The following is a 15,940-nucleotide window of genomic DNA, read 5'->3' as shown; positions in this document are numbered from 1 at the left end:
CAGTAATGTATGCTTATGCATTCTCTGGGAGTAGAGGAAAGGTCTGGTCAGCTGGAAACATATTTTTGTTTGTTTGTTTCCAGAGTCTTCCTTTGGCCTTTAAACTTTTAAATGTTTAACATTCTGCATCTAACAAGTAGCTCAGAGCACCTTGGGGATGGAAGGGGAAATATACAAATGAGCCAAAATCTTATTAGCTCCGCTTAAGAATAATAACATTTCAGCAACTAGGAACCTCTTCAGTGTTAAGGTTTTGTGATTGTTGTTTAAAAAACAAACAACAGCCAAACAAACAGAGCCCCAACCCTTCCAAAAATTGTGACAGTTACATTGAACAGTTCTTTTTGTTGTTGTTGCTGTTGTTATTGTTACTCTCTGTATTCCTGGAGAAGGTGTGAGGAACCTTCCATGGCTGTGTTACGGGTAAATGTTTGCCACTGACTACTGAAATCTTCAGATAGCTGTCTAACATTTTGAGTGATAGAAGGGATAATAAGAGGTACCACTAAGTTTAGAAAATAAATCTATGTCCTGGGAGTAAGGCATCTACCTGGGTGTATACCCTGTGTTAACTAAAGTGGGAGAGATTTCAGCCACTTCCCAGTAAAATTTTTAAAGTGAGCATGAAGATAACTTGCACATTTTGTTAGCCTCAGCAGCAGCTGAGACCAATGTGGTGGTTGTTGTTGTTTTCATTTTGCTTGTTTATTTTTAGCAGGGCTGTTCCCAATTGTATCGCTTGCCTTACTCTGTCTTTGGTTTCAAGCAGCACATTGAGAAAAGCGGAACAAGATTTATTTACCAATATTTAAGTAGATGAGGAATATAATGGAGATGTAGGTGAAAAAACTTTTTGGAAGGTTCTAGGAGATATTTTTACCAATGTTTTATTTATAGGAGAACTATCTCAGGAGCCCAAACCAATCGGAAGTAACTGCTTACATGTCAGGTAGCATGCACTTTTTTAGCAATTACTCAATTCAGAAATATTCATCAGGTTTCTTAGAAGTGTTTTTGTCTCTCATCAGTTTATCAGATTAAATCTGGTAGTTTTTTGGACAGTGGTACATGTAGTAACATGTCTATAGCTTTATGTTGGAAGTTTTGCCACCCATGTGTTCTATACTTGTACTAGAAAATTGATTAGATACTGGTGCTATCCATTTCTGCAAGTTCCATGGTAAAACCTGCTTTGCTGTACCGTTTAAATTGATCCTTCTGCTGTAATAAAACTTAATACTGCAGAGGTTTTCCTCAGAAAAAGAGCATTACAGTGTAGCTTCAAAAATCAGATTAAAAGGATTAGAGTGTCATTTTATAATTTTAAATGACTTCCAGTCTGGATTTGAAAAGCCTTATTGTTTTCTCTTCAGGGGGTTGACAGTGACATCAGCCATTAAATATTCTGTCACAGACTAGTCATTTCCCTTTTTTTGTGCTCTTCTGTTGTCCATATCTGTCCCCCCCCTACCTTCAGCAGACTTCTCTGAATTTCGGTAAAGTAGATTATCTATAAAAGATAAAGAACATTGTTAAAATGTGCAAAGTGGGAGACATGAACACAAGTAACAGCTTGTGATTTTCATCAGATGAATGTGCATATAGCAGAGTACAAAGGCTTCTAAATATTTTGAAACAGAAAAAAAGGCCTAGAAGGGACTTTTAATGCATATCATTTCTACTTTTAAACATCTGCTTCAGCCAGAGATGTGATTCTCTACAAAGTGGTGTTCTGGGGTTCTTAGTTGGCTTTCAGAGCATTCTTTTAATTGCACTGATGGCAACTTAATTTGTGTGACACAGTAAGGATTTGCTCAGGCTGAATTCTTCTGATCTTGTGCAACCTCTGATAAAGGTCTTTCAATATTAATGTAATTCTTCTCTTGTACAAGCCGGAATGTGACCAGTACTGGTGTTGGTTCTAGGGTGCTAACAGACATAAAATGCCCTGGGAGAAGTTTAAATTTGTGAATACATACAGGTTTGAACAAGTCCTCCAGGAGAATATCAGTTTACTTAGAAGAGATATTTTATATAGTTTTCGAGAAAATTGTTACGTGCTGATAACTGTCGTCTCTGAGCTGGTACCTATAAATGTATCGGTATTCCCTCCTTTATTAGGATGATAATACCTACACGTAGGTATGATGAAAGCATGAGACTTCTAAATGACACTAGTCATGCTGGGTAGTTCAGCAACCACAGTTGGGACGGAGCTGCTTTTGGAACTGTTGTGACCATTTCTCTCTGTCACTCTAAAATGTTTAATACCAGTAAAATGATTTTTGAAGTTCTCTTTACACATATCCTGCCAGGTGCACTTGGAACTGGATATCAATTCTGTGGATTTCCAAAGTGAAGAGGATTTTAATTTGCTTAAGATGAGCAATACCAAGAGATATGAAGTTCTCAAGGAGATCCTGGTATCACTTGGCCTGAGTTGTGAATTAAGTGAAATTCCTTCTTTAACGCCTATTTACCTTCTCTCTTCTGATGAGGTAAGGCTTCTACTTACATTTCAGTTGACTGAGATTTACCCAACAGGACAAGTTCACCGATCAGTTGAATACAGCTTGTTTCTTACGTACTGTTTTTGTTTGGAGAGCTTTACATGTATATTACAAGTAAACAGGAGGCTTAATTTCTACTTTGTCACTGTTTTGTTGCCTGCTAATACCTTTGAATTTAACAATAAGGAAATTTTTTGGGAGTAACTTTTCAGATATATTTGCTATATTTGTTAAGAATTTTTGTGCTTATTTACATACTTCTGCAATATCAAAACATAAGCTTGTGGTAAAGTACAGAAAGAACTGGGTTGTAAGACAGGATTTATTTTTACTTGAAAGCAGGTAGAAAGTTCTGTATAGGCTGGGAACACAAGATGAAACACAAATTATGGAGAATGGTAGGGCAGACCAAAACTGAAAGACAAGAATGAATGGGGAAGGGTGTGTAATTAGACAATGAAGAGCTTTATTCCTGAGGATGTTCTGGTATTTGTTGGAAACTGAACAGTTCCTTGTAATTCAAACAGCTGACTGTATAGTACTTTTCAGATTGAGACACTGCGATGAAGAATTGTGAAGAACATATAAAGCAGCAATTTTAACTTATTTTTCCTTTCCTTTTTTTTTTTAATACAACTTCAAACACAGGAGAACCATACTGTATTGATCTGAAGGGCTAAAGCAATAAGTGATTGAAAAGCAATATAGGCTACTCATGATCACCGAGGTGGTTGTTTCTAGCGCATTTAGCACTGTCACTTTGTACTCCTAGCATGCTTGTCTAATTCCTTCTTCTTTTCTATGCCATCCTTACATTAGCACAGAAAAGAGATGTCTGTCTTTAGCGGAGCTCAACTGTAAAAGCTCCTCCTTGGATGCCTCGTTCCATCACATAGCCAAACATCCTTGTTTGGCTACAGTATCAATCAGTGAATAAAGTGACATATTACAGCTGAATGTTTTCATATCATTGGGATGGTGTTTGAAATTTAGATTGTACTTCCAAAACACAGTACAGGCTCGTTAATCCTTAAACTGCCTGAAAGGTGGGTATGGTTATCATTACATACCTTATAGATGGAAAAATACGTGATGTGTCACATTATTCTGTGTGTGGCAGGCAGGTCAACAGCAGATCCAGACAAATTCATAATTGCATAAGCCAGTTCTTCTTCAGGGCTCTTCAAGGAATTCCATTTGCCCCTATGAATCTGAGTGAGTTCAGCTTCTCTTGAGTAGTCCTTCAGTTGACAATTCCATCATTGTTTCCTGCCTCTGCTTTTCCCAGATCATGCTGGTGCACATTGCTGTTTGGGTGCAGTTGCCTTTGAAGACCAATGCAAAAAAGGCATTAAGTGGTTCAACTTTTCCTGCGTTGTCTGTGGCTAGGTTGTCTTCCCCGTATGTCAGTGCACCAGTGTTTTCCCTGAACAACTGTTTGGAATGTGTGAGGCTGGGGTATCCCTTCTTGTTACCCCTACTGTCCAGCACTAAATTAACTCTAGGTGGGTATTTACCATCCTGAGTTTTGTCTGTAGATACCCAGATTATGTTTTTATATGCTTCTCTCATTGCTTGTCTGTGTTTCCACTGTGCACATATTCTTTTTATGTGTGTTAGTTCATCAAAAGCTCCCTGTTTAGCCAATTAGGTTTGGTCTTCCTGCATAGCAGAATGGTTCAGAATAGGCAAGTTCTTTATTAGTTTACTTTACAGATCGGTTGTACATCCTGGGTACCCTTCCCTTTGTGGTTGCTTTCCAAGGAATCCTAACGAGTAATTCTTTGAATAAGCTGAAGTCTACTTTCCTGGGGTGGAACTCTGCTGCTTACTTTTTCAGCCTTCCTCCAAGTCAGTGATTCTCATGGTTGCTGCAGCCAGTGTTTCTGTCTGTGACCAGATTTGAAACAAGTTCTTCTCTGTCTGTCAGTGGTAAACTCAAAAGAATCAGCTACTTGTTCGTGTGGCAGACAAAAACAAAACTAAAACTCATTCAGCCTTTCTGACTAATACTAAATATGCTGTATACAGAAGACTTGAAGGTTATTGATCTTACTTTTTTTTTGTGCTTTTTTCCTTCGTTCTTTGTGAGTATTTATCTTTCCCATGCACTTGCAATTTTCAAGCAATCATACTGTGTTATAAAAAAGTTAGCTAATTCTGTCCAAACTTGCCATCTAGTGGCATATTACAGGTTGCAGGCCATTAACAAAATTTTAAAAATGTATACTGTATAGTCAAGTCTTATATCAAGATTGTTTTTAAAATGTTGTTTTTCCACAGTATTTTTTAAACAGTAGTTTTACAACACCCATACGTGTAGTCATTGTTTCAATGTTTTTCACTTTAGCTATGACATATTTCCAGAATATTGCATGAAAGGAAGTTGCAACGTGTGTGTATGAGCTACAGTTAATAACAAAGAGATAGCATATTAAAATAAGTAAGGAATATGTAATACTTGAGCTTTCTAGCAAGTTATCTATTTTTCTACATATGTTATGTTTTACATGATTTCTAACTTTTCCTAGAGATCAAGATACCATGAAATCTATCTGGTAGGTGAATAATTTCAGAAATATGGAAATGAGTTTCACATCACAGTGTATTTCAGGAGTACAGAAAATGGAGATGAAGGAAACTGTCTTGCTAGCTTTATTATTCTTGAACTTCAATCTATTTTTTGTCACTATTTGTAGAAAGAGCTTTCCCTGTACAGGTCTCTGGGTTTTCTTGGAGAGTATATCCTGAGAGATTAAACAAGTTAAGTTCATTGAGAACAAGGGATTTTTGGATGATTTTCTACTCCAGAATAAGAAATTCCATGATGAGCCAACTGATGATCAATCAAGCTTACTGTCCTCTTAGCAGTTGCCAGTAGCAGATACTTAGGGGAAAACAGAAGAATGGCAAGTGTTCTCCTTTCTAAGAGCTGGCAATTCATTGACTTCCTGGCTGCCTTCCTGCTTTCCTTCCTTTCTGGAAGTCGCATCTGTACCACTATGTTTAAAAACCACTGGTAACACCTAACCTTGTCAGTTTTCTAATTCATTTTAGAAACTATAAGCTTCTTTTTCTTATGTGTGAGAAATAATTGATTATGCTCTGCATTTCCTGCTTCATTAAGAAAAAATGTAGGTTTTTGTCCTTTTTAAATTCTCTGAATTTAATTTGCTAGCTTGCTTAGTTTTTTTATTTAAGCTTCAATTTATAGTAGATCTGTTTCCTGTTCTGTGTGATTTCCTTGATTTATCCTCCCCACTCCCTTTCCTCCTTCATCACTTCACAGCTTTCATCTGACAAATTTCCTGTTAAGTTGTGAACTTTAAATAAAATGTATTGAACTTTATTGAATGAATAAGTATCTTCTCTTGTGTTTTCCTCAGCCTAAAATTCCTGAACAATCTTTGTCTTTCTACATTATTATTGCAATGCTGTTAATAGTCCCATCCATATTAGGCTAACTGTTATTAATTTGGTTATAAATTAAGACTTAAAGTTCTTTTTGTCTACTCTCTAGGTCTTAGAAGGTACCTTTTGTAATAAAACTTTCAGCTGCTTGTGAGGGGGGGGAGGTTGGAATTATTGTTATTTTTCTCCTCAGGATTTGTATATTGAAATTTAGTTTGTCGTTTATATGGTTATCAAATACCTTAAAATCAGTCTTACTACATAGTCTTACTACATCCAAATATCAACAGAACTGCCATTAGCTTTCTGAAAAAAATGTCAAACTAGAAAATATGATTTATTCAATTCTTGTGTGTGTCACTTTTCAAGTAATCTGACTGCTGTGATTGATTTCTGTATCTCAAGGATTGTCGGTTTTATTCTTTATTTCTTCTGGGTTTCTTTCATTTACATGGCTTTTTCCAAAAACGACCAGAGGCTCTACCAGTCTGAGATTGAAATTCTGGTAATATTGTAGCTTTGAATTCACGTAAAAGCTCTAATACTTGAATAATGGATGACATTGTCCATCTGTTTAGAGGTCTATATCTTAGCATGTGGAATTACGCTAGTCAAATCCTCAGCTAGCGCTGGCTGCTGTTGGTGTTGAATGATTTCTGTGACAGCGTGCACATTTTATTCCCGATCTCCTTTCTTGTAAATAGAGTACAGGGTAATGGGCCTGGAAAGTAACAGCACTTGAGGCAACTCTTTCATCACAAGATTTTTTGCACTAAGACTTGCAAGTATGGTTTACTTCAGATACACACATATGGACATTTTTAAATTCAGTTAACTAGGGAAAAAAACATATTGATACTGTGCTACAGCAACAATGAAGGCAGTGTTTGAAGCAAAAGCAATGTAGTATGAAAGGCAGGTTACTTGGTGGCTAAAAGTTCAGTTAAATCTGCACAACTTGCTGTTCTTAAAAGTCATTTTAATGAAAAGTATGAATATTGAAACACAGAACTTTTCGTTTCCTTCCTCCTTGATATGGTGTTACGCAAATTGTAGACTTGTGTGTAGCTGTAAAAAGAAAATTCTATGTCACTGTGGTGCTGGGTGAAATCAAAGTGTTGAAACAAATGGTGATCAGTGTACGCCTGTTGTCTGGCACCCATATGTTCAGTGGCAGCTTCAAGCATAGAGATCTGATTTTTTCTGCAGCTTTGCCTTTAAACACTCAAATATTTATTCTTTCACATTGCCATCTTAAAGGATAATTTTTCAGACATAAAGGCTAGGATTGTATTTTATTGCTCCAAGTTTCAGCATAACGCATTCTGGGTTTCACGGAAACTTGAAACAGGAATTCACTCCTTGAAGAATGAGAAAGATTTGTCAGAATAGTGATTATTTCCATTAGGAAGTACATTACTCCCACACATTTGCTCATATGAAGCTTCTCAAACTTGACTAGTAACTCAGGCTGTGTTAGGCTGAGTGACTTTTTTCAGCATCTTCAAACGGATGGCAGCCAAATGATGAGATAGATATAATCAGTCTTCATTGGTTTGGCTGAGCTAGTAACCATCTTTTAAATAATATGTTCTTCCAGAATAATAAATAAATAGTCAATACAGCACATTGCCTGAAGCTTGAGGTTGGGGGTTTTAACTTTTGTTTACTGGAGACAGAGAGAATAATTTAACATCTCTTGAATTTCAAACCTTCTTTTAAAGGACACCTTCAGGTAGAGAATGCCATTCTCAAAAGAATAACGCAGGGCAAAGATGACTTTGTGTATCTGAATAACTCAGGTACTTCATAACAGAACCACTTAGACCAGTTTTACATCTTGAGCTGCAGTCTTAAGTTGTGATTCTGTGATGCCATCGGCTGTTTTGAAATTCCAAGTCCATTATGTCAGCAAAGAGAGTATGAAGTTACTTTATCCTGAATAAATCTTTCTTTGAGGATGGGAAATTTGAACTCTTAGCTAACACTATAATGAACCTAGATTTCAGGGTACGTTTTGGGACACAATTGTTTCTGAAATATTTCCATATATGTTAGTGCTTATTGTAGAACTTGAGATTCAACTGCAAAACTACAGAGTTTTTTTTTTTTAAATTCCAGTGCTAAAGTGAGAGATGGTTATGCTAAAATTCAAAATGATTTTGATTGTTACCCTATTTTTTGTACTTGACGTCTAGAAAATCAGAGGACTGCTTATTCTTTCCTATCATCCTTTAAGCGTAGCATCATTCCTGCCTTTTAGCCTGTAGGACAAAAACCAGGAGCCCTTTGGAAGTATTTATTCCAGAAAGGAAATTTGCTCCTTTCTTTAGCTCAGGAGTAATCTGAGAGCTGAGAAAAACATTGAATGAAACACATGCTGTTGTGAGGTATATGAAAGGATCCTGCTGATCACTGATGAATAGTTTGTGTCCAAAATATTTTACTTTTTTTAATGTATCATTTTGGTTGATCAGCGGATTATTGCCAGAAAGTGACTGTACATGAGAGCTTTGTGAGTTTGTCTTTTTGCTAGGAAGGTGAATGTCTTTATCAGTGAAGTTACTTCAGGGAAAAAAGAACAAAAACCAAAAAAACACCACCAACAAAACCCTGTGATGTAGATGTGGCAATGTAAATGCAGCTGTATCAATGAAAATGTCTATTTGCTGGAATAATTTATTCTTTTTGGGAAACTGTTTTAATGTATGCCATGTGCAGAACTCTTTTGCTGTTAAAAGCTGTATTTCTACTAGAATGCTTAGACAAAACAGTGCATTTGGCAAACCATTCGCATCCTGACAGGTAGGTTTTTGTTTGTTTTCCTTTCTTAGGTGGCTTTCTGAAGAATTTATCTGTGAAACAATCCCAGGATTGATAACAGTAGTATCAATTCAAACATATTTGTAACTTAACTCATGTGTTTAATTTTTTCTATAATAAATTCAGTCAGAGTTATTTGTAGGCTTGCAAAGATTTGAGTTGTATGTATGTAGGGAGGGTGGGTTTGCTTTTGTTTCTTTTATATTCCTCAGATTAACTGTGTTTCTTTATAACAAACCCAAACTATTTCAGTGTTACTGTCCTTCATTTAAAAACTGTGTGTATCGATATGAGATTCTAATAATAGTCCCCAATTGTGCTGTTGTTTTTATACGGTTCTGAACAGAATTACCTTCTAAGAGGGCTATTTGGGACCACCTCTTGCTTTGGCACTTCAGATCTCTGTTGGACAGAGGAATACAGGAAGTCATTCATCTGAAAGCTAATTTTACCCTAACTGAGGTGCAAATTCTTGTTTTACAGAATCTTAGGATGGCTGAGGTTGTTGGGGACCCCTGGAGGCCACCTGCTCCGAGCCCTGCCCAAGCAGGGCCACCCAGCGCAGGCTCCCCAGGGCCATGCCCAGGCAGTTTTTGCAGATCCCCAAGGAGGAGCCCCCACAGCTCTCTGGGCAGCCTGTGCCAGGGCTCCTCACCTGCACCAAGCACAGAAGTGCTGCCTGCTGCTCAGAGGGAGCCTCCTATGTCCACTAATAAAGAAGTGAAAAGCTTGCCAGCTCCATTCTCTGCAAGTTCACCTTGGAAAAAAGCAAGTCTTGGAACTGCTTGTCCTGTGTAGGGCTTTTTAGGCACCTTTCCCATGATAGTGCTGGACATAAGACTCAAAGGCATGGTGGCATACGTTGTAGAAGTTTAAGCTGGTATGGTTTTTCCTTCATGTTTGTGGATGGCTAAAAGAATGATTATGGTCAGTTACTGTGGTTCACCAAGCACAAGGTAACTTCTTAATCTGCAGTAACTTGATAGTATAATTGTGAGGAGGGTTGCTCTTCCGTTTTCTGTGCTTTCCCTCTCTGGCATACAGAAGGAGGGACAAACCATGAGACTTGAAGACAGGTGTAGCATTAGTGAGGAGAGGAGAAGGAAATCTGTGGATGGGAAGCAAGATACTGCTTCTTGTATCTCAGTGAACAGGAGATTTGTAAAACCTGTTATAAAGCAGTAAGATGGGCAGAGATGAAATAAGTGCTGTCTGTCTTTCTCCATTTTCCTCTGTTTTCTGTTATTCTATATACCTGTACTAGCATAGTTTCCTATTATAGACCAGCCAGTTCTTCAGTAAAACTTTTGAGTTCCAACTATTTGGCAGAGAGAGAAAAGCTTAAATGAAGCTCAGTTTCTACAGTAAACTTTGTGTCATACAGTCCAGGGCAGGATGCTTTTCAAAGCTCATTGTATGCCAAGGCACTCTGTCAGTCTTTCCTGGCAATAAAGAGATGTTAGTGGGGTTCCCAGTCTGCTTAAACCTAGCTGTGACAGAAACACCCACCCTGTTCTTGTCACCTCCCTGCTGGCAGGCCAGGCAGTAGTAATGAGGCAGGAACTTGTGAGGGACTGAGAGTGTTGCTGTGACAGGAGGAAGGGGATGTCGCAGGGGAGGTGAGATAAAGGAGCTTGGGACTACAGTGGCAGAGTGATACTCTTGAAGTATAACAGCAGTAGGGCTGTTATAACAGTGGGGCGCAGCAATGACTTGAAGAGTAATGGGTAGCTTTAGATTTGCTGTCTGACACCTATATTCTTCCCCACGGCTGAAAGAGGTGATGAGAGCATGACAAGGGAAGGGAAGCAGCACACTACCATCACAGAAAGAACATCAGTGCTATGTTGGACTTTCCTCTTCCTCTCCTAACACCTCGCAGCCCCACACAAATAAGGGAGGGGGACAGGGAAGAGGCAATGCTTTCTGAATTTTCAGGTCTCTGCTGCTGGCTGGTCTCTCCAGTGGCCTTTTCAGTTTCATTGTCTGGGAACAGGAGCAATCCTCTGTCTCCAGAGGTTGAAGAGAATGCATCTTCTTGGCTCTCCTCAGATGAAAAGAGCTTTCTTCAATCAGTGAGGGTTATTACACTGACATCTTGCCTTGAAACGTTATTTTATTTTATGCTGAAAAATAAACTTTTGCCTCTGCTGCTGAGAAGCATTTAGCTGATACTGTTGAGAAAGAGAGAAAGCATGGGAAGTGTCTGTATGTAGGGGCGTTGGACAAAAAGACTAAGAGGGGTACTGCACTTAACCTCAGACACAATTACAAGAAACTGGGCTTTCATGACTCTGTTTAGACACTTCATTTTTAGGTAGTCTTATAGTCCAAAAGACTAAGAAACTATAAATGTGTTTGTTTTTTTTTTTCCCTACTAACTTTTGAGACAAAATTTAAATATCCAATAGAAAGTCCTTTTCCTATTTGCTGACTAGTCAAGGCTTGGGTTCTTACTGATAACTGAGTTTGCTTCTGCTGGCTTCAGGAAGTGTCAGAAGGCTAAATTATTTCTCAATTACTTATTCACTCATACAAGTTTTTTTGAGCTCGGTATGGATCTCTTTATTGAAGAAAGGCTGTCATACTGCAGGTATTTTCAGTGAATTCACTAGGGATCAGGCTGTCTAGCAGTGTGAGATTCCGGTATCGATCAGCAACCCTGCACAGCTGAGCTTCAGCAGTGTTGGCATTACATTAAAATCACCAGGAATCCGTATTGCTCTGAAAACCTGGAAGCAGTTGAGGCTTTTTATGCAGCTTTTTGAGTGAGGGAAGGTACCTAACCGCTAGGGGTCACTTATTAGCTGGATTTTGAAAACACATAGTAAAAACAAAAATATGGAAGGGATGGAAAATATTTTTTCACATTGTGTTGTGTATAGACTTGCATTAAAATCTTTGTATGTTTGTAGCAGCTGGCCTGTATAGCATTCCCTCAATTTTCAAACTGCTTTGTAAATTTCACAAGATCAATGATCTGTAGTGTCAAAATACTGTAAAAGATTTTCAATTAAAAAATTTTGATGAGAGACGAGGGGGACTCCAAACAACGCACCAAGTAATTCCAGGTGGTTGCTTTCTAAAGTTATCCTTTGCCTTTCTGCTATTTATCTTCAGGGAATACTTACTATGTATTGCTTGGGGAAAAAAAAAAAAAAAGGCAAACACTCCCTTTATTTTATACTTCTGTAGTTAAAAGTTTTTTTGTTGTTGTTGTTTTTTTTTTTGGGGGGAGGGGGGGTCTTACATGATAGCAGCAATCATGTTGTTTATGTTAATCAACAGTGAATCACATTTGTAGGCACAAAATAGTGAACGGCATACAGTTTGTAAACAAGTTTTGACTATGTATTGAGTCAATAAATGGTTTGGCTGATCTTTTGGAAAATGCAAGAAACTTTGAGGAATGAAAGGAAATACCTTGTTTACAGCAGTATCCATAAAAAGGGTCTTTATGCTGCTGTAAGAACTGAAAATTAGTGCTTTTGTACCAAGTAGCAGTTTATCGTATTGTACAACTAGTTCTGGTATGAAATTGTTGCGTGCTGGCATCTGAGCAAAGTACTGAAGTCTATTCTGTCGTGTTTCAATAGTTGCTTAATCCAAGTCAATGTGCACGATACTTCACAACCATTTTCTTCAATAGGCGTGTACTTTTGGTACTGTATAGATTGGAAAACAAAAGCCATCCAGAAATCATAGTAAAGTAATATATATTTAAAAATTTTGGAAGTGTTCATGTTTTCTGTTAACTTCTAACCCCTGAAGTTACAAAGAACAGCATTAGTGTTGAATACTCCTTCTTGAGCATAGGTCACTCGGCACAGAGTGGTGCGAGCCAGTGCGTGAGGCTGAGTTTTCTTGGTTTTAGTTTATCTTTGAGTTTGCAATAAGAACCTAAATAAAATACGCTGAAATCCGCAGTGGCAGACTAATGCAAATTCGTGTTGGCTCTGTGTCTAGCACAGGCACACATTCTAACTTAATGTGAAGGCTGTAATTAAAGTGACTGGTTTTGGATTTTGTTTCAGCACTCTCAAGTTGTAACCGATAAACCTTTTGGAGTCAGAGTTCAGAGGGTGCTGCCTTGGAGCAGATGGGTGATTTTAGATAGCAAGAATCCAGAACTTGTGACAAACGCTCTGGAGATCCATGGCAATTTGGCATTGATTCGTTTACTATGACCTCACTGGTAAAGATCTGACAAAAGTGGAGTATTTCCAAACTTGAAAAACTTGGAGATTCTCTGACTGTCACTGGGGCCTGTAGCTAATTTATGTAAGCGAGACTGGGAAAATGAGAACAGGCTTGGCATCAGCTGGAGTCCTGTGAGATGCTATCATGTTACCATTGCTCAGAAATGACGATACATTTCCACAATGAGAAATCATCATAATGGTTATCTAACAATTTAATTAGGGTTTCTTTTGTATATCTACTTTTAAACAAATTATAGCTACATGACATAAGATTCTATATTTTAATTAAAGGGAAGAGTTTAAAAAGTATGTAAGCAAGAGGAAATACAAATCTATCCTTATATTGCTCTTCAAAAAAGATGAGCTGCAAACTTTATCTGTTATTTAAACAGTGCATTTACCACACTGAGGTCTTCCAAATAGGTTTTTGACTCTTAACAATTATTTGACAATTCAGCTACCCAATAATGTTGTTGATACTTTATGAAGAAGTTTGTTATCATCAAAAAAACATCATCCACAACACAAAGCTTTTTAGTTAAGTTTATTGAGCTGATATTTACTCTGGAAAATTAAGATGGGAGTTTAATTAGGACTTAGTATGGAGTGGTGCTAGCCAGTTCTAATTGATTTAGAAGACATTCCAGTGTTCTCAGTTTGCCATACAATTGCTTCAAGTGAAGAAGATGAAGCCTGCAAAAAATATTTCAAGTGTGACTTGTGTCAGTAGTTGATAGGAAGAGATTGACTTACAGATTCTGTTGTATTTATATTTTGACAGTTCATTTTAAGAAATGATTTGAGGTTTCTGACATGTTGAGGAAATCCTGAAATTCCAGGTGCAGTGGGAATGGAATTTGGCATGTGACTATCTGGCTGACATTATGCAGTTCTTATAGTGAAAAGCTGATTAAAGAACAGCTGCTAGCTTAAATCAGACATTTGGTCTACTTTCTGCTATAACTTTCCTATAAAAGCTTTTTTTATTTGCATTTTAGTCAGTCTTCACAAGTGGAACATATTCCAAATTAGTAAATCACTGTACTTGGTTACTTGACAATTGTAGTGGTGACATTAAGTACAGAGGATTTACACAAGTATTGAAGCAAGATTTCACAAGTATTCAAAGAAATCAAGTAAAAAAAAAAATATCAGAGTAAATCTTGTTCTCACAATATGTGTATTTTTTCTTCTGCCAGTAAAAGTATCCTCTTTAAAAATGCTGTGTAGCTAAGTCCATCAGGCAAACCTGTATTCTTACAGTTAGAGTATATATACAGAACTGGGCTTTATAGGATTGCACGATTTAATCCTAGTAATTTCAACCAATTACCATTTTATCTGTGCCAACATTTTGTTGCATACCAGAGAATCAGTTGTGCTGACAATTTTGTACCTGTGTGGTACCAAGTCTATATACAATTACATCTTATTTTATTAGCCATACTGGCAACCTCAGGTTTCAGAAATTAAGCCCAGTCCTCTTCCTTTACCCCTTTCTTAATGATATAGAAGAACTGATGAAATTGACACAGGCCTAGAGAAAAAATAAATAAATAAACAAAAAACAAAACAAAACAAAACAAAAAAAAAACAACTGAGAAAAGTCGAGAAGTGAGCTATTTATCTAGTGTTCACATTGGAGCATGCTCTTTGACTGATGAGGATAAGAACTTTTTTGAGAGTGAAAAACCTCAGGAGGAAGAGCTAGTTGATCTGCTTTGATACTGGATGAAAGGGAAAACAAATACCGTGTGGGAGGAGGAGAGAGGGGAAAGGGGCAGCAGCTGAAGAGGCAGAGGTAAGGAGCAAGGCTTGACCATGTAGAAAACAACTTCTGTTGCTGCGTATTCTAGCATTCCCTACAGCTGCTAGTTACAATGCGTGTCTAAAAAATATTGGCTATAAAATCTGTGCTGCTTCTGGACTGATTATTTCACTAGGATATGAGGTACATTTCAGCATTCGATTTTTTCACGTTGTTTTGTGGACAATTATTTTCCTTTTCTAGTGTGTATTGTGTCCCCATTGTATGGCAAGTTGTATTGTTGGATTTAACAAATATTTTAAATACTAATCCAGAAAGCATTTCAAAATATCCTTAATTTGTAAAAACTGACTGCCTGTGCAATTAAAATAATTAATTCAAAGCCAAACCTTAGCAGGATCAGTGTTCAGGAAGCTAGTGCAGTCTGTCCCTGCTTTTTTTTTCCCTGGAATTTGGTGGTTGCTATATAAAGTTTACAGTTTTTGTACCTTTGGAGAATTAAGATTTGAAGGCAGAACAATAGATCATTTTATAACTCAACTCTTCAGAAGCAGGTGCACAGACGGCAGAGTCTCAAAACATTCATCAGACAATGTAGGTTTTTGCTGACCTTCTTCCTTTCAGTACAGACTTTATAGAAAGTGAATACTATGTTTAGCTTCTCTGAAGTAGTTAAAATAAAAATAAGGTGATTTTATTTGCTAAGATCCAAATATGAAGATAAATGTTGGGATATAATGTATATTCCTGTGGAGTATGCGTGCTTCCTTTTTCCTGTTTTGCAATGATACCTTTTTACATGTTACACCTACAATGAAACAACTGGTCATAATTTCTTTGTAAATTACTTAATAATGGATGATGTAGGTCATAACTTCAGTAGAAAACATGAGGTTAATCTCACTAAAAATTTATTCAAAAGGAAGAACAATACTCAGTCAGGGAAAACATACCACCATCTTTTCCACTTTAAAACACTGTACTTGGATGTTATCCACCTAATGTACAAAAACAGCTTTCAGTAATTGAAAAACAATTTGAGGTGCTCGTAATTTTAATGTATAGAGAGAACTATTTTGTGGGAATGTGTCTCAGCATTTCCATGTAGTCAGAATCAACAAAAATAAATTCTGAAATTCGTTTATTTGATAAGGAGAAATAATTGGGTTTTGCTGCATAATTTTCAAGATTAAAAACAAAAATCACATATGGCATGTTTTGTCTTT

At 37.1% G+C, this 15,940-nt stretch overlaps 1 protein-coding gene across 1 annotated transcript in view; it reads left to right on the top strand.

Annotated features, from left to right (window-relative positions):
- Positions 1-15,940, top strand: part of HLCS (holocarboxylase synthetase) — a 122,183-nt gene that overhangs the window by 12,858 nt on the left and 93,385 nt on the right. The window contains exon 5 of the mRNA XM_032195378.1: positions 2,316-2,498. Coding sequence (XP_032051269.1) covers positions 2,316-2,498 — 183 coding nt within the window. The remainder of the gene's footprint in view (positions 1-2,315; positions 2,499-15,940) is intronic.

Source organism: Aythya fuligula, chromosome 1 (genome assembly GCF_009819795.1).
Source record: "Aythya fuligula isolate bAytFul2 chromosome 1, bAytFul2.pri, whole genome shotgun sequence".
Classification (NCBI taxonomy): domain Eukaryota; kingdom Metazoa; phylum Chordata; class Aves; order Anseriformes; family Anatidae; genus Aythya; species Aythya fuligula.
Note: the sequence above shows the minus strand (reverse complement) of the source record. Positions and strands in the feature narration are given on the sequence as shown.